At 44.9% G+C, this 20,151-nt stretch overlaps 1 protein-coding gene across 1 annotated transcript in view; it reads right to left on the bottom strand.

Moving 5' to 3' along the window:
• LOC137420765 (neogenin) overlaps positions 1-20,151 on the bottom strand; it is a 594,601-nt gene that overhangs the window by 55,126 nt on the left and 519,324 nt on the right. Inside the window, exon 22 of the mRNA XM_078772332.1 lies at positions 14,089-14,227. Within this exon, the coding sequence (XP_078628458.1) occupies positions 14,089-14,227 (139 nt within the window). The remainder of the gene's footprint in view (positions 1-14,088; positions 14,228-20,151) is intronic.

Genomic DNA, 20,151 nt, shown 5'->3' with positions numbered 1-20,151 from the left:
ACCTGGAGTAAAATAGGCTATATTGTGTTTCCAATTAGAATTTTTTTTCCAATTTTCCAGTTTTTCCAAACACGATAGAATAATATTTACTGATAATATGTGTGATGATGATGATGATGATGTGATGCCACAGTGATGTGGCTTTTATTGAAATTCTACAAATAGTGTTTAGATTTTGATGATTTGCGTGTGATATGATTTAACGGATGTTTATATAAATCGTTTAAAATAAAAAAAGGCTTAAATTTCTGATATTTTGCCTTTTCATTTGGGCCTCCCAATTGAAGCCCCACCCGTAGGGCGGGTCCCGTTGTTAGTTTCAATAATCGAAAAAGAGCAGAAACCTCAAAGTTGTGTTAACACAAGATGGACATTGCCTCGTCCAAATAATGAGGTTTTTGTGGCAAAATAATTGATTGGATTGTTGTTGGCAGCAGCACAAGCTTTATAGTTGCTGTAGGGGCTGCAGAAGACTTTACCATCTAAAACAAAGAAAGTTTTTGACATACTCTTGAAGGTAGTTATCATGATTGTTACATTTTTTTACATATGCTAAATCGAAAGCCAGATACAAATTAAAGATCATTTCCACACTTTTAATTATAATAGGGTGGGACTCTTCTCCTTTTGCATACTATTTGCGGGGAAGTGGCTGTGCTGCTGGATGTGTTGCCCCACAGGTAGATCGGTGCAACAACTTACTATTTGATCAGAGCATCAGCGCACAAACGGCTACTCTTTGGAATGGTACTGTGGGATAAAAGTCTACAACTATCTGCCTTATATTCCCTTTGAAAAGCACTCATTGGTGCAAGTTCTTGTCTGCGAAGTAGATTAGGCCAGGAATCGAATGCAGACAGCCAGAAGGAAGATACATTAACTGTGAAAAATCCTGCCAAATCATTACTAGAACTCCAAATCTCATGTGACCAAATCTCTAAATCACCAGATCAGATCAAATCTCCAATGCCAGAACAAATTTCTCATTTATTTCGTGCTCAACCCATCTTGCTCTGTCATCATCTTACCTCCATTACCTCCTTCTACCCATTGCCTTCTCGACTGTCTTTCACACCAAAAGAAGAAGAGAACATTCTGTCCAACTTTATTCTGCAATGGTGATGGGCCCAGATGGCATTAGTGATCCACTTGCACAGTACATATGTTGCTGCCAAAAGACCCTCTCCATCTCCCCCGAGTGGAGGCGAGAGTGCTCGAAGGCAGCGTGCGTATGTGGTGCAGTCTTGTTCCTGATCATCTGCATAAATGACCTCACCAATGTTCCAGAAAACCTCTTTTCATTTTTGCAGATGAATCTACATCATGTCATACAATACCACTGCCCTATTGGCAAGAGGAAAACAGCTACATCACTCTCTGCTGAACTGGAATTAATGATATGCTGGTCTGATATATAGAACGTTTTTCAATCTCAGCAAAATTCACATTCTCTGTCTTTCTTTCTCTGGAAGGATAGTCAAACAAACCCACCTATCAACTTCCGTGGGAAGCGAATGTAAGAGATTCAGTAACTCTCAACATCAGCCTGCATATTTTGTTTTTCTCAGAAATAAAAACCAATCACATGAGCCCATTAATACTGTGCAATTGTGGTCGGTGAGAGGCTCAGAGCCAAGCACATGCGGCACTGCGGCAGTCACATTAGCCACACATTAATCATTATCCCTTATAGAAGGCCATTTTACTTCTTCAGCTCATGTTTAACATTAACTCCGTTTTTTTGGAGAGACAACCAATCACAGCTCTGACAGCTCAAAATGAATGAGAAAGGGGCAACACATGTGACTCTTTAGAGAAACAAAGCCATGATTGGCAGCACCATTTATGCCTGTGACATGTTTAATGGGCAAACAGCTGCAATTGCTCATATATGGAGAAGAAAAAAGGAGAAGGGGTCAATATTACTTGTGCAGTGAGAGACAAATGGCTTTTCATGAGCCTGACCCCACGTCAATGCAACGTCTCAGCACGATTGAATCGAGGTCTGACAGGCATTACTGGAGAGTATTATAAATAATGAACAAGAATAATAAACTATTGTGCAAGTTGATGGAACATGGCATCAGCTGCTGATATTTCCCCCATTGGGTGCTAGTAAATGCTTTGTGTCCTGCTGTTGATTGATTTACCCCATTTTAAAATAATTTGAAAAAAGATTCCTGCTGACAAGTAAAATCCATTGAGATTGCAGAAGAGTTAAGTGTTTGCGTCATTATATGTTTGTGCTCAGAAAAGATGAATGCAAGAGCCCGAACCATGAAAGAACAAAAAGCCGCCCACCCCCATCCATTCCCCCCCCCCCCCCCCTCATCCCACACCCTCTCAGATTCCCCTACTCCCCTTCTCCCTCCCCCCATCCATATCCCCCTCGAAACCTCCTATCCACATCACCGCACCCTGCCAATAGCAATTCCTCCCCTGTCCCAAACTGAATGAACCTCAAACATCCGAGCCCTCTGCTTAAACCTGACAAAGCTCTCAATCCAAGCTGCTGATAAACCGGGCATCATCTGTTTAACAGAATCCTTCCTCCCACAAGCCATCCCTGACTCCTTAGTGTTTCTCTCTGGCCGTTGTCTCAACCTGTTTGACAGACCTGAACTCCGTCTTGGCAGCGAAATTGCACTATACGTAAAGAACTGCTCACTGTTTTCCATGAGCCTAGACATTGTATAAAAAACAACTCTATTTCTCACTGTCCGTGTACTGCTCTTACACTGCCCAACCACCAGGTGTACCTTTAGCTGTGACTTCCCCTCCACTCCCACCTCTCGTTTGTCTGTGTTGTCCTGTGCTCCAAACATTGACGACTCTATTTACATGTCTCTCTCAGACAACATGGACCAACCTTTAACCACTCACCCCGACAATCCCTCAAATGTGGTGATTTCAATTTTAACCATGCCAATTGGCTTGGTCTTGTTACTTCTCTCACCAGCCATGGCACTTCAGCAAATGTATGACTCTATGGGACTCACTCAATCTGTAAACTTTCCTACTCAGATTTCTCTCAATGTCAAATCCTCCCTTCTGGCCTTTGTGATAACAAACTTGCCCACAAATGTCTCCTGCTCTTCCTCTTCCCCAAATGGTCCATCTGATCATATGCTTGTAAGAGTCAACATCTTCATGGTTATTCTCAGAGAGCTGCCTCTGTGGCTGGTGAGTCTGGCAGTTCACTCAGGCAGATAGGGAGCACTGCAAGCATTAATCTCACTTCAGGAATGGTCTCCTATATCTCTTATAACAAAGTGCGGAGGACCTCCCAGTGAGCTAACAGCCATCCATATCTGGTGCCCAACTGTGTCCAAGGGCATCCTCCTGCAGTTAAGTTAGCCATTCCCACGAGGTTGGTGGCAGGATTTGCACTCTGCCCACTGTAAATCACTTCTTTCCGCAACATACACGAAAAAAACACAAATATAACGAAGAAAAACCCACTCTGTGGGAGTACCAAACTTCGCAGGGCAGCTCACTGGATGGCGGAACTGGGACAAAGCCTCAGAGCCCCCATTCTTTGATGAGAGGGGGAAAAACCACGGGGAAAACCTGCTAGGTCGGGTTGTGGTCTTGTGTCGGGGCGGTGCCGAGGTGTCGTCCATCGGATAGAGGTCTCCTTGCGTTAACCTAACGCCATCCCTTGGGGATGATCTGAAATGTCCTCAATCTAAGAGAGGATGATCACCTGTCTCTGCAGTCATCGGAGCTCCAGCATTTGAGCATCAGTATTGCAGCACTTTTTGAGGTTCGGAGACCGGATAGTGGTGAGATCATGGTGGGTGGCTACACCTATTACTGGTCTGGTTGTTCTGATGGCTACTATTCCCAGGGAGTTGCTGTAGCTTTGTCCAACAATCTGACTCCTATGGTAATTGAGGTACCACCTGACAATGAGCGCATTATGAGATTGAGGATTCGTCACTCTCTGGGTGTCATTTCCCTGGTCCTTGTATATGATCTGACTGAGGCGGGTGATCTTACTGAGAAGACATTCTATAATTCACTTCAGCCAGTGGTTGATTGGTGCACCAGGCGAGATGCTCTTCTAGTCTTGGGGGATTTCAATGTATCGACTGGCACTGGTAGGGATGGTTAGATGTGTTGGTTCCCATGTTGGTTCCCAACAACCAGGAACCAGAATAGCACCAAGGTATTTGACTATGTAAGATATCTTCGACTTATAGCTTGTTCATGGTTTAATTGTTCAGAGCCACATTGTGTGGCCTTGTTATTCCAATGCTAGTGGTATGGCAGAGGAGATTGACCATGTTCTCATTGATGGTGCTGGAGGTTGCTCCAGAACTGCAGGGTCTACCAGAGTGCACAGCACCTCAGCACCGATCACATGCTGGTTGTAGCAACATTTAAGCTGCAGCTTGAATCCATGAGAATGGTACCATCCCAGCCTTGCCTGGGGATCCTAAAGAGTTGTGGAGTACCTTTAAGACTGCCATCCCTTGATGTTGCTGGTGGGTGTCTTGGAACCCACCATCAGACAAAGAGGAACTACGTCCCCCAAGGAATACTGGGTATCATTGGTCAGTGTCACAGGACAAGGTTTGATTGCAGAACTGAGCTGTTCATGGAGCTAAGGCATTCAACTGCATGTTCGCTGGGGGCGGTCAAAGAGACGTATGTGTGAGGAATCTGTGAAAAGGAAGAGCATCACCTGTGGTCAAGTGATTCTTGTCTTGCTTACATAGGAATCAGTGCATAGTGTTCCTCCAAGTCTGTCCCTCAGGGTATAGTACTGCAGTTAGAGAGGAGGGTGGTGAACTCTTGGCAGAGGAGTCTGAAGTGAAGGACCGCTATGCCGGTTACTTTGAGCTTCTGTACCAGGCTGACCCACCAGCTGTTGAGTTGGATGTCAGAAGTGTTACTATCCCTATTGATGACCCTCCAATCAACTGTAAACCACCTTCGTTTTTTGGAAACAAAGGCTGTGATGAACCAGTTGAAAGGAGACAAAGCTCCTGGGATTTGCGGTATCTATGCTGAACTTCAAGGCTGGTGTAAATGCTCTACTTGTGTTGTTGACTGCAGTTCAGTGCTGTGTTTGAAGCACAAGCATCATCTCACTTGAATGGAAGAGGGGCCTTGTTGTCCCTCTCTGAAAAGGGAAGGGTGACCGCCAGGGCAGCAACAACTACCTAGGTGTGATGCTGCTCTCATTGCCGGGCAAGATCTTTGCTCGGAAAATTATTGAGAGGGGTCGCCACCATTTCCTTGAGCACCAGTGCCCAGAGCAGTCTGTCTTTACACCAAAGAGGTCAACGATTGACCGTATCCTTGCTTTTTGTGTCCTCACCGAACGCAGGTAAGAGTTTCAGCAGGGTTGCTTTCAGCTGATGCTGATCTTCGCAAAGTGTTTGATTCAGTGAATCAGGATGCCCTCTGGGGAATCCTCGGTCTTGGAGGGGTGCCACCAATACTGATCGATCTGATGTCTGAACTACACTCTTGTACTGAGAGTACTGTAAGCTGTGGTGTTCCATCTCTGACTTATTTCCAGTTGTTACTGGAATTCGTCAGTGGTGTGTACTGGACCCCACACTTTTCAGCACTTCTATGGACTGTATTATGTGGAGGATATCGGAAAGATCTAGCTGCGGTGCATGGTTTGGGAATGTCAAAATCTCTGAACTTGGACCTAACTGCTTTAGTACCAGGTCTTTTTGTAGAATCCTTGGCTATCACTGTTTGGACATTGTGCCGAACAAGCATTTGCTGAGAGATACTCAGACGAGAATTGTTACCCTCGCCTGTGGAAAGGGTATTGCATTTAAAAAAAAAATTTTTTGTATACAAGATCGAGGCTCGTGTAAGAACGAACATCAATCACAAAAAAACAACAAAAACGAATGGACACACAAAACATACAAAAAAGGGAGCGGGAGACAAGATGGGGAGAGAGAGAGGGAAGCACACAAGTACAACAGCAGAGAACAGGGCCAACGGAAGATCCGTGGGAGGGAGAGGGCTTGGGGGGAGGAGGCATGGGAAGGCCAGGGGGGGGGGGGGTGGTTGGGAAAGTATAAAACACATGGACACTGCTGGAACTTACAGGAAAGAAAAAAGTCGGTATTTCAATAAGAAAGTGGATTTGGGGTGAATTACAGGGATAGAAGAGATCAAGGTTTTGGAAGGGGTAAGATAAGAAATGGTGGTGAAGAGCTGTTTTAAAGACCTGGAGGAAGGAGTGGGATTAAAGAGAGTGAGGGAGTTTGTTCCAGAATCGGGAGTAAAGAGGAATGGAGGAGTGAAGGTGAGCAGAGAGTCTTGATTTTGGCAATTTCACGAGAAGAGGGTTACTGGCAGATCTTCTGTGTTATTGGCAGATCTTCTGCGACCTGTAGGAATATTTGGGGGACAGAGCACAGATAGAGCTGGGGAAGCTAGGCCGGATAGGAGTCGGTAGAAGACAGAAAGACCACCAACCTGCCTGCTGTGAGTAAGTGAAAGGCCCTCGGAGTTAGCTTCATCGTGGGAGATTCCAATGATTCTGAAAGCTTTGGTTTCAACAGCGTGAAGACGAGCTAGGTGTGAGGCAGGAGCACCAGCCCAGAGGGGAGAACAGTATTCCATTGAGCTGTGGATGAAAGCCTTGTATGTGGTGAGGAGCTCAGGTGTGCCAAGGAAGGACCTCGCATGACGGAGGATGCCCAGTCGGCGACTGGCTTTGGAGGCCAGCTTGGAAATGTGGTTTTCCCAGGAAAGATCATGGCAGATAGTGAGACCCAAAAGATTGAGTGACAGAACTTCTTGGAGAGGATTATTCAGAAAGTGGATGGGAGGGTTGTCCAGTCGGTCTTTTCGGAGAGACATAATAAGGGTGTGCGATTTGTCAGGATTAAAAGACATGTTCCACTTGTTTGACCAGTCTGTGATTTTGTCCAGGTCTGTGATTTTGTCCAGGTCTGCAGAGAGTGAGGAGGCTGCAGACTGTCGATCTGAGATATGAAGAATGGAGCAGCAGAGTGTGGAGTCATCAGCAAAGAGATAGAGAGGATTTTCAAGAGAGTCAGATAGATCATTGATGAAGACCAGAAAAAGCACAGGGCTACTTCCAAATATTGTGTCCCCAACACCTCACTCTCTGTACACACCATACCCAGTCACATCCAACTGCCCTGAATTATGTGTCTTTCACACCTGAGGAGGAGGACAAGTTTATGGCGATCATTGACTCCGATTCTGCAACTGGACCAGACTGCATCAGATTACGTGCCCCAAAAACGTGCTCTGCTGCTCTAGCATATCATCTTTCTGCACTGTGCACCATAATATGTACCCTAGGTCAACTTCAATTTGCTTGAAAGTCAGCCAACATCACCGCATTACATACAGTGCATTCAGAAAGTATTCAGACCCCTTCACTTTTTTCACATTTTGTTATGTTGCAGCCTCATGCTGAAAGTGTTTAAATTCATTTTTTCCCTCATCAATCTACACTCAATACCCCATAATGACAAATAGGCCAGTAATAATGTGACTTTATCTCACACTAATTGCAACATAAGCAAACTCAACTGATTTGTGTATCCTCAATATGTCCTGAATGAGGAAAAAAAAGCGTTAAGGAATTGCATGGGTGGAAAGTTTTGAAAAATGCATAAATATGATCCTACCAAAAAACTGATTTTTAGCCCTTTCTGCTAGAAAGGACGATGCTGTATTTTTTTCCTTGAAGCAAAAAAAACACATACAGAGTATCAGTGATGAGAATTTATTGTGATCACATCATCACACTGATCAACTGCTGTATCCTGAAATTCAAAATGACTGCCATCCGCCCTATAGTGACAATACAATACAATCTAAAAAACTGAGCACTCTAAGTTGACATTCGGCAGGTGTATTGCTCAGGACCAATGGAAGTGGAGTGTCAAGATTGAAGTTGTTTGGGCGAGTGGTTCTCGAGAAAGTTACAAATAGTTAGCTAGCTATTTATTACATTATGTTACATTGTACATATTCTGCTAACTAGTTTAAACACGCCGCGCACGCCACAACTACAGTGCTCTTTTCTGAGTTATGAACCCTCTAACATCCTCTGCACATCCCTGACTAGGATCCAGTTCCAAACATGCACGTTTTCAACCGTGCGTGCATATTTTTCAACGTGCATATTTTTTTTCCACTTTCAGGAAATGGAGGCATATGAACAGTGTGTCATTTGCAAGCAGTCTGTGGACGGAGGAGGGTCGTCAGTATCAACACTTGGAGAGAAGGGAAGTTAATCTATCAACCAGGCCAGTAAAAAAAGGGGAGACAATATTCATGCTGTACCTGGTGATAAGATACACAAAGACCGTCGCTGGACATACATTAATCCACAACAGATAGCCAAGGACACCAGGCAACAAGAGTCAGAAACAAGTACAAGCAGTGAGAGTCCTACACTAAGATCGACTACAGGGAGGTTCTCTTACAGTACTGATTGCCTGTTTTGTGGCACACCAGCTCAGTTTGGAAAAAAGAGAAAGAAGCCAAGTGAAGTCAGTGTTTTCCAAGTCAGGACAATTGAATTCAAGGACACGCTTTTGGCAACATGTCGTGCACGAGGTGATGACTGGTCAGAGACTGTGAAGGCACGGATTCTGCATGTGCATGACCTACATGCAGCAGATGCAGTCTACCACCAGACTTGCAGTGTGAATTTTCGCACATACAAGCAGATACCAGTAGCGTATCAGACAAACACAGAAGACTCCAAGAGGAGGAGGGCTGGTCGGCCTGTCGTTGATGAGAGGACAGCAGCATTCTTGGAGGTTGTGAAGTATATAGAAGAAAATGATGACGAGCAGATCACCATAAATGATCTAATTGACCTCATGCAGCAGAAGCTTGCACACAGTGAACATGAACCATACTGTTACACCTGTTACGTGGTCCCCTCGGTGACTACCTGGTCTCGGTGACCCCCGGACCGTGAGAGGACCTTCGCCAGAAAGTAGTATGATATATGCGCTTTCGCAACACAATCCCTATGAATTCCACCCAAGAGAAACTGATGTTCAATGATATATTTCCAGGGTAAGGATATCATACAATTTCAATGATACAATCACGGATATATTCCCCGAGCAATCAACAACAAACAACCATCAACAATTCCCAATCCACAATCAATTCCCTATATGATTAAGATGGCCATCTTATATATGTGTGTCCCCGTTGGTACTCACGACCCCCTTTTGGTCTCGGTCCCGCACAATGTCTCTGGGCCCCTCCTGACCAAGATGATGGTCGGCGTCGCCGCACTCGGGCGGTTGAACGAACCCCGGGTGGACGTGTTTCCACCGGGCAGGTATCGTACCAGGCACCACGGCTGCAGCCCCTCGTGGCCACGCGAAGCGGGTACGGGAAAGCAAGCCAAAAGCCCCACGCCGCTTGCAACGCGTGTTAGGCCCCAACGTGCGACCCGTACGCGTCTTTTTAGACGGTGTCGCGAACGGTGCCAGACGCTGGGTCGGTGCACGGCCACACGACAGTTTGACGTCCACCGGGCAGGTATCCGTCCCGGTAACTCCTCTCGCCAGACGGGCTCGGGAACGCCGCTTTTCCACACGGCTCAATATCAATCCCACCTTTCGTCGGAGCTGGGCGAGGAAGAAGAATCCTCGTCGCTTTTCTTCCTCGTGTCTTTTCCTCTTCCGTTTCCGGCCTCTTTTCAGAAGGGCTCCTGACCCTCCAACCACAACAACCCTTAATCTACTACACATGGATAAGCAAAGACCTGGATGGTAATTCACATACATTCACATAAATATGTAACACACCCATATGAAGAGGAGTCTGCAAAAACACTTCGGTGAGAAGATAATATACACCGAGATCAATGGGAAACCAAACGTGGTTACCATCAGGACAACAGCCAGGGTGGTGCTGCAAGACTACTATGAGACACAGCAGAAACAAACAAACACAGAAGATCAAGAGAAGATCGAGCTTGTGCAGGCAGCTGCAAAGCTCATCAAACAAGATATCAAAGACATCGGGTTATCCTATGAGTCTTACCCAGCTCTTGATGACATAGAATCGCAAGAGGCTGGCGTCAGATTTCTTCCAGATACTCTTCGCGTGCTCCTGAAAGAACTATTTGCCAGGACCAAAACTCAAGCCAAAGTGGCGGCAATTGGACAAGCAATGATGCAGGCAACTAGACCAAGAGTCATGTTAGCACCACTTCAGTTTGGGGTGGGCGTGCAACTATATCACCACTTTGCATCACAGTTCCTTATTGATACTCTTCATCACCTTGGGTTTTGTTGCGCATACCAGGAGGTGCACGAGTTTGAACGAAATGCAGCCAAATTCCATGGAACAAACATTCATGACCTATCGACAGAGTTTGTCCAATATGTAGCTGACAATGTCGACCATAACATCCGCACGCTTGATGGGCTTGGTACATTCCATGGTACAGGAATGATTGCAGCCATAACCCCTGGAATTAGATCAAGGCAGCCAATCCCCAGGATCAAGGCTACTTCCTTGGATGTGGCAATGGTTGGAAGGGTACAAGTACGGTACCACAAAGACGAAAGGCACAATTTGACGGCACTGACCTACCAGAAGCTTGTCAACCTTCAGGTCCAGAACAGCTGTAAAAATCTTGATGTCCTGTGGAAAGCATCCGTCCTCTTTGGGTCTCCCAGACCTGCATGGTCAGGAATGATGCAGTTCGTGCATTATGGTGACCACCCTGGCAAAGCAACTGTTATGCTTCTGCCGATGATCGATCTGAATCCCAGTGATAGCACATGCATATTCTCGACCCTGACATTTGTTAGTGAGCATGCACGATGCCACAATGTCACCCCAATAATCACGTTTGATCAGCCACTCTGGTGGAAGGCTCTCATGATTATCAACTCTGAGCCAATGGAAAGTGATCTGACGAATAGTCTTGCGTTTGGGTGGCTTCCATGCAGAAATGAGCTTCCTCGGTTGCATCGGACACTTGATGGCCTCATCTGGGCTACAAGAACTGCTGGAGTTGATCTATGCCCCAAACGCAGTAATCCACATGATGTGTGGCAAAGCTGTTGCGCGAGCAGTTCGTGCACACTCAATTGTTGATGCAGCCCTCAATGCACTGATGCTATCAAACGTGTTCGATTTCCATCTACCACAGCAATCTGGAACTCCAGACAACAGTAAGGATGGAGAGTCAGAGTCAGCCGAAGCAGCTGCAGCTGCAAGGCCACCGGATCATCAGATAACAGATGGAAGCAGAGATGCGGACCTGGAGGGAGCTTATAAGATCTATGCGAAGCTGATAAATGGGGCTATATCTGCTGAAGAAGTTTGTCAGTCTGAAGTTCTAGTGAGAATCAAAGACCGCCTTCAAAAGCACATCGAGTCCACCAAGACGTCCTCTAGAACTTCAGCTCTCTGGGTTCAGTACATGGCCATGCTGGACATCCTACGAAAATACATCAGTGCAGAACGCACTGGAAACTGGGCCTTACATCTGCAGGCTATCCAGGACATGCTACCCTATCTGGCAGCATCAGGACACAATCTTTACACCAAATCTGCCAGGGTGTACCTTCAGCAGATGCACAACCTCAAGACTGAACACCCAGAAGTCCAACAACGTTTCGAGGAAGGGTTCCACGTGATTCGGCGAAGCGATCGCCTATGAGCAGGTCTCTCACCTGACCTGGTCATTGAGCAGGTTCTGATGAGAAGTTTAAAAACCAGTGGTGGGCTCACACGAGGGCGAGGGATGATGGAGCAACAGCGTCTGTTGTGGCTGCTATCAATGCCCGCCTGTGCAGAAGTAAACCAGGCAATGGAGGGACTCACGGGGGTCAACTACAACACTGGAGAGCAGAACAAAGACATGACCAAAGCAAGGCAATCCCGTGACTGGAAGGACACACTGACAGTTCTCAGTTATCTGCAGTGGAGTTATCTACAGTGGCATGTGGAAACTGCAGGGGATCCAGCTGCACTAACTCAATACAGATGCCCTGTGACGACGATGATGACATTGTGTAGTGTTATATGTATTCTGTACACATATTTAATTGGTTCAATCGTTTGATCAACAGTTGATCAGTTATGTGATGATGTGATCACAATAAATTCTCATCACTGATACGCTCGCTGTATGTGTTTTTTTTGCTTCAAGTAAAAAAAATACAGCGAAGTCAAATCTAGCAGAAAGGGCTAAAAATCGGTTTTTTGGTAGGATCATATTTATGCATTTTTCAAAACTTTCCACCCATGCAATTCCTTAGCACTTTTTTTTCCTCATTCAGGACATATTGAGGATACACAAATCAGTTGCGTTTGCTTCTGTTGCAATTAGTGTGAGGTTGACCCTTTTTTGCGTAAAATGCCTGCACTAAAAGAGAAAACAGGATTTTAGAAAGTCTTGCAAATTTATTAAAAAGAAAAAACTGAAATATCACATTGACATAAGTATTCATACCCTTTGCTATGACACTTGAAATTTAGCTCAGGTGCCTCCCATTTCTCTTGATCATCTTTGAGATGTTTCTACACCTTGATTGGAGTCCACCTGTGGCAAATTCAATTGATTGGACACGATTTGGAAAGGCACACACCTGTCTATATAAGGTCTCACGGCTGACTGGCTGACTGGCTGACAATGCATATCAGAGCAAAAACCAAGCCATGAGGTCGAAGGAACTGCCTGCAGAGCTCAGAAACAGGATTGTGTCAAGGCACAGATCTGGGGAAGCCTACAAAAAAAATTCTGCTGCATGAAGATTTTCAAGAGCACAGTGGCCTCCATAATTCTTAAATGGAAGAAGTTTGGAACAACCAGGACTCTTCGTAGAGCTGGCCGCCCGGCCAAACTGAGCAATCGGGGGAGAAGGGCCTTGGTAAGAGAGGTGACCAAGAACCCGATGGTCACTCTGGCTGAGCTCCAGAGATCCTGTGTGGAGATGGGAGAAACTTTCAGAAGGACAACCATCACTGCAACACCACCGATCTGGGCTTCATGGCAGAGTGGGCAGACGGAAGCCTCTCCTCAGTGAAAGACACATGAAAGCTCACAGAATCTTGTTTCTCACAGTCTGAGAGTCCTTTAGGTGCTTTTTTGCAAACTCCAAGCGGGCTTTCATGTGGTGCTTTCCAAACCAAGGGCTTTAATCTTTTAAATCTTTTTTGTCAAAGAATGATTTTTCACTGTTATCAATGTTAATTAATTATGACTTAATTGTAATTGACCCCTTCCCCCTCCCTCCTCCCCTAATCACTCTCCCCCACAATAATTATCCCCAAAAGTTTCTCTAAAAATAGGAAAGTATTAAGATTACGACCACTGCTCCCTTATAAAACACGACTATCGAAACATGAAGATAGTTCAGACTCGGCATTCCAAAAAGGAAACCATATCTTTCATTATTAAAATCAGCTGGCGCAGAATAATCTCCACATTCAAGTTCGTTTTTCATGTGATAAACCCATTATTTTTGGGAAAGTTCTCTGTGTCAGGCTGGGGCTGGGTGTGCTGTTGTATTGTAGGATAGCTCAGTTAGTGAAGTGTTGGCCTCAGATGTTTGATCGTGGAAATGGGTCGCCTGTGCAATAAAATCACAGACGAAAACCTTCGGCATGGTGAAAGCCTGAAAATGGGGTGCTGTATTTTAGAGAATGCCATACTTGTCAGGTGGAAGTTCAACGGGTTATCTCACCCACATCTACATGAGGGGGGGGGGGGGGCTTTTGCATGCTTTGGACGTGTGTTAGACCAATAGCATTTTGAAGTCCACTTCTAGCTTCCGAAGTTCCTACATCAACACTATGTTGGGATATTAATTGAACTATAGAATGGGTGTTGATGTCAAGTTGGATTGATTGATTTTAATTGTGGGAAAATTATGAATGAAGTTCATTGGGGATATGGTGGAGGCATGAGGGGTCATAATGGCCTCCTCCTATGTTTTCCTAAATGAATACATAACACATCTTAAGATATTTCTCACCCCTGAGAGTTCATGTTTATCCAACCAACAGAAGGTACACAGCAAATCATGATAATCCACCACATTGCAGGGTAATGCACAACACTTGCCGTACTTGTGTTGCGCTGATGACCGTCGAATGCACAGCACGGCCACCAAGCCAATGGCTACGATGGTAATGATGCCCACGCATACAATGATCACAATTAGCGCGGTGTGGTCCAGGGAAGATGTCCGACTGCCGTTTACCTGGCCTGTGGCCATGGAGACAAAGCCAAAAGCCAAAGAAGAGGATAAATTATTTTGAAGGAATCACAATACAACAGCCACCTGAATCATCCTCAGATGTGGCAAATCTTACATCCATTATTATTTTATTTTTTAGAAAAATATAAGGTGCTTTGTGTGATTGTGAAGTGTTACCCAGTGTTTGTGAAGCTCAATATTTTCCTGACTGCAATGCGATGACAATACCCTAGTGTAATGCCGAATATCGTGAGGGAAATAAAAGCAAGTAGCCCCAAGTTATTACAAAATTACATGATATACCACAGTGCAGAATCAAGATGAGGAGGAGGGGGCAAGGGACAGCGAAGAAGATTCGTCCATGAGGCTGATCGAGTCTCGAAAATGAAAAAGAAAAAATGAAACTAAAATTTTATTAATTTTATTTAAAAATAATTTAAATAACATTTTAAATTAAAAAAAAAAATTAATAATAAAATTTATTTAAAAATAATTTAAATAAAATTTTAAATTAAAAATAATTTAACATTTTAAAATAAAAGAATACAATTTTTAGTGAAAAATGTTCACTAAAATGAAAAAAAGAAAAAACAAAGACGGTTATAAAAGTGTCAATATTTCAAAATAACAAAACAGAAAATAACGACTTCAGGAAGCACATGTCCTACTCAATAAAAAAAAAGTTTTCACATTCTCAATATGCTTTTGCCCACAAAGGCATGGTGTACGTGGTCACATGATGTACATTAAGAAAACCTAATTTGGCACCATGTTCATGCAATACGTCCTTCCGGACAGCTCCTGATGACTTCTTTTCTTACGCGCTCTGAATAGCAAAATGAAACGGCTGAGATTGTGACTGCAGCGATATGCTGAGGATGTCTGCATTGACGCAACCAGAAGAGGGCCCAGGCGGGGAACCTTAATAGTGTTAACCAAAGGCCGAAGAGAAATTTTGACAGGCTGGGCACATATTTTATCCGCACTGCGCGTGCATTGTGGCAGGTTGCACAGCCAAAGTGTGTTATTACATTTGTACGATTTTCATTACACTCTCTGAAAATGTCTTGTGTTTTCGTGCCATACAATATCGCATTTATCTCTGTTATTGCCTTAATGTAACTTTCATTGGTGTTAGTGGAACCATTCAGCTTCCACCTGTGTTACTGGCAAAACATGGTCGTCACGTGTGTTGTATACGGTCACAATATTTACAACTTTATCAACACCTGCCAACTGCATCTGAAAGCTGCATAATCTCAGCTGTGTTATGATGTTGATAGGGCACTTGTGACAAGCCATGAATACTTTGAAGCAAAAATTAATCCTGGATAGGTCACGACTCCGTTACAGGATGGGGGCCTCTCCACGCCTTTGCGGCCACGAGAATCAAATCCACAATAGTGAGGGTGGTGCAACAAAGCTTAACTCATGAAACTAACGCCCTCATTAAAATATGCTTTTTTCTATAATACCACTCGGCTTTACCCACTCAACTAGGCTTTACCCACTCAACTAGGCTTTACCCACTCAACTAGACTTTACCCACTCAACTAGGCTTTAGCCACTCGACTAGGCTTTACCCACTCGACTAGGCTTTACCCACTCGACTAGGCTTTACCCACTCAACTAGGCTTTACCCACTCAACTAGGCTTTACCCACTCAACTAGGCTTTACCCACTCAACTAGGCTTTACCCACTCAACTAGGCTTTACCCACTCAACTAGGCTTTACCCACTCAACTAGGCTTTACCCACTCAACTAGACTTTACCCACTCAACTAGGCTTTAGCCACTCAACTAGGCTTTACCCACTCAACTAGGCTTTACCCACTCAACTAGGCTTTACCCACTCGACTAGGCTTTACCCACTCAACTAGGCTTTACCCACTCAACTAGGCTTTACCCACTCAACTAGGCTATACCCACTCAACTAGGCTTTACCCACTCAACTAGGCTTTACCCACTCAACTAAACTTTACCCACTCAACTAGAATTTACTCTCTCAACTAGGCTTTACCCACTCAACTAGACTTTACCCACTCAACTAGGCTTTAGCCACTCAACTAGGCTTTACCCACTCAACTAGGCTTTACCCACTCAACTAGGCTTTACCCACTCGACTAGGCTTTACCCAATCAACTAGGCTTTACACAATCAACTAGGCTTTACACAATCAACTAGGCTTTACCCAATCAACTAGGCTTTACCCACTCAACTAGGCTTTAGCCACTCAACTAGGCTTTACCCACTCAACTAGGCTTTACCCACTCGACTAGGCTTTACCCAATCAACTAGGCTTTACACAATCAACTCGGCTTTACACAATCAACTAGGCTTTACCCAATCAACTAGGCTTTACCCACTCAACTAGGCTTTAGCCACTCAGCTCGGCTTTACCCACTCAACTAGGCTTTTCCCAAATCAACTAGACTTTACCCACTCAACTAGGCTTTACCCACTCAACTAGGCTTTACCCACTCAACTAGGCTTTACCCACTCAACTAGGCTTTACCCACTCAACTAGGCTTTACCCACTCAACTAGGCTATACCCACTCAACTAGGCTTTACCCACTCAACTAGGCTTTACCCACTCAACTAAACTTTACCCACTCAACTAGAATTTACTCTCTCAACTAGGCTTTACCCACTCAACTAGGCTTTACCCACTCAACTAGGCTTTACCCACCCAACTAGGCTTTACCCACTCAACTAGGCTTTACCCACTCAACTAGGCTTTACCCACCAAACTAGGCTTTACCCACTCAACTAGGCTTTACCCACTCAACTAGGCTTTACCCACCCAACTAGGCTTCACCCACTCAACTAGGCTTTACCCACTCAACCAGGCTTTACCCACTCAACTAGGCTTTACCCACTCAACAAGGCTTTACCCACTCAGCTCGGCTTTACCTACTCAACCAGACTTTGTACCCAACCACCAGAGCTCCTCACAACCTTCTCCTCTTTTTCAAAACAACAAACGTGTGTGCATAATGCACCTCATATTTGCATCACTTTGTCCTCATGAACCATTCATATGTGTGACTACTGTAGCTGTTACCGCTGGATGCACACAATCGCCTTGCACCGGCCAGAACACGGCCAGACGCGCCTCTCCCGGGCATGCCCGGACTCACTGTTCCCGGGCACGCCCGAACCTCCCGGGCACGCCCGGTCTCGTCTTTCCCGGGCATGCCCGCTCTCGCCTTTCCAGGGCTCGCCCAGAGCGTCCGGGCATGCCCGCTATCGCCTTTCCAGGGCTCGCCCAGAGCTTCCGGGCATGCCCGCTATCGCCTTTCCAGGGCTCGCCCAGAGCGTCCGGGCATGCCCGCTATCGCCTTTCCAGGGCTCGTCCAGAGCGTCCGGGCATGCCCGCTATCGCCTTTCCAGGGCTCGCCCAGAGCGTCCGGGCATGCCCGCTCTCGCCTTTCCAGTGCTCGTCCAGAGCGTCCGGGCATGCCCGCTCTCGCCTTTCCAGTGCTCGTCCAGAGCGTCCGGGCTTGCCCGCTCTCGCCTTTCCAGTGCTCGTCCAGAGCGCCCGGGCACGCCCAGCCTCGACTTGCCAGGCCGCAGCCAAACACGCCCGGGCATGCCCGCTATCGCCTTTCCAGGGCTCGCCCAGAGCGTCCGGGCACGCCCAGCCTCGACTTGCCAGGCTGCAGCCAAACACGCCCGGGCATGCCCGCTCTCGCCTTTCCAGTGCTCGTCCAGAGCGCCCGGGCACGCCCAGCCTCGACTTGCCAGGCCGCAGCCAAACACGCCCGGGCAGGTCCAGACTCGCCTTTCCAAGGCTCGCCCTTGACACCCGGGCATGCCCGGTATAGCTTTTGCCGGGCAAACTTCCCGACATAAATGTGTATATATATTGCTGCCCGATAAACGGGCTGGTCAGAATACCTGAGCTGTTTTGTTTCAATAAAGCAACTCGGACGAATTCCGTCTTTGGTCGCGTCACTTCTTTCGACTCGCGTTGGAGCGCAGCTCCTTCACTACCACAATTATAGGTTTTATTTGTTGCTGATTGTGAACATCAATGTTATAATCTAGTTCGTCCTACTATCACAACAGTATGTATACCTGAATGCATTCTACTTCACCACCACATAATTTTAACCTCCACCACCGAAGGTGGGCGGAGGTTATGTTTTCACCACTCTGTTTGTCGGTCAGTGAACAGGATAACTCAAAAAATTGTGGATCAATTCAGAAGAAATGTGGTGGACAGGTTTGGAGCGTGACACAAACAAGCCAATTCGATTTTGCTTCAGGTCCGGCCTATCAGTGAGATACAAAACATAAACTGTTCAACCTTGCGGAGGTATGTGCTCTACCGAGTGCCATCTGAGTACCTGCTAAAATGCAGCTTTTATTTCAGTTCCAACCTCAATACAGCTTACATTTTTTATAGACTTATAATATAGCTTACATTTCTTTTAACTTACAATCCAGCTTACATTTATTTTAAACTGGTAATACAGCTTACGTTTTTTAAAAAAACTTATAGTACAGCTTACATGTCTTTTAAACTTATAGTACAGCTTACGTTTCTTTTAAACTTATAATACAACTTACATTTCTTTTAAACTTACAATACAGCTTACGTTTCGTTTAAACTGGTAATACAGCTTACGTTTCTTTTAAACTTATAGTACAGCTTACATGTCTTTTAAACTTATAGTACAGCTTACATTTCTATTAAACTTATAATACAACTTACGTTTCTTTTAAACTTATAATACAGCTTACGTTTCTTTTAAACTTATAATACAGCTTACGTTTCTTTTAAACATACTAGGGCATTGCCCGTACGTGGGTGCCCGTTCCTTGCCAAAAAAAAAAAAAACGCTACCCGTACGCTCTACCCCGCCCGTACGCCCGTAAACAAAAAAAACAACGCTCTTCGCTTCCGCCCTTCGCTCTGACTGAATTGGGAGAAATAATGCGCATATGAAATCGAGAAATTATTATTTTCTCCGGAAGAAATCGAATTACGAACCGTACCGTAATGGCGGTCAGCTCGTAACGCGCTCACCTCCGCTCGTTCTCACATCGGCCACGCCTACGCAACAAAGCGTTCTGTGATTGGCTGCCGGAAGTGAAGTCTTCACTGTCCGGAAGTTCGCAAATCGTCGCAGTTACGATGAATCGTTTTAATTTAATCGCAGTTTGAATTCGTTTTAAAACATAGTTTAACGGCAACATAGTTTTCCAACGTGAAATAAATGAATACGCTGTCAAATGTGCCGTCCGAGGTAGAGTCTGATCGCCACGTTCGGCACACGTGATAGCTCGCTGCTCTCTGATTGGTTGAAGCGTTTTTTGGACATAGCTCGGTAAGTACTTGTCCGATTAATATGAAACCTTGAAAATGCACATCCTCGGGTCCCCAGCAATATACCTGGCAAGTTTAAAGTATATCGGACCCGTGGTTGTCGAGAAACAGCGGTCACAGACAAACAAACACACAGACACACAGACACACAGAGATTGCTGGAATTATAGATAGATAATACAGCTTACGTTTCTTGTAAACATATAATACAGCTTACGTTTCTTGTAAAGATATAATACAGCTTACGTTTCTTTTAAACATATAATACAGCTTACGTTTCTTTTAAACATATAATACAGCTTACGTTTCTTTTAAACATATAATACGGCTTACGTTTCTTGTAAACATATAATACAGCTTACGTTTCTTTTAAACTTATAATACAGCTTACGTTTCTTTTAAACATATAATACAGCTTACATTTCTTTTAAACATATAATACAGCTTACGTTTCTTTTAAACTTATAATACAGCTTGCGTTTCTTTTAAACTTATAATACAGCTTACATTTCTTGTAAACATATAACACAGCTTACGTTTCTTTTAAACATATAATGCAGCTTACGTTTCTTTTAAACCTATTATACAGCTTACGT

This window comes from Myxine glutinosa, chromosome 2 (assembly GCF_964187855.1).
Source record: "Myxine glutinosa chromosome 2, kmMyxGlut1.1, whole genome shotgun sequence".
NCBI classification, from domain to species: Eukaryota; Metazoa; Chordata; class Myxini; order Myxiniformes; family Myxinidae; genus Myxine; species Myxine glutinosa.
This window is presented reverse-complemented; position numbering and strand designations above follow the sequence as displayed.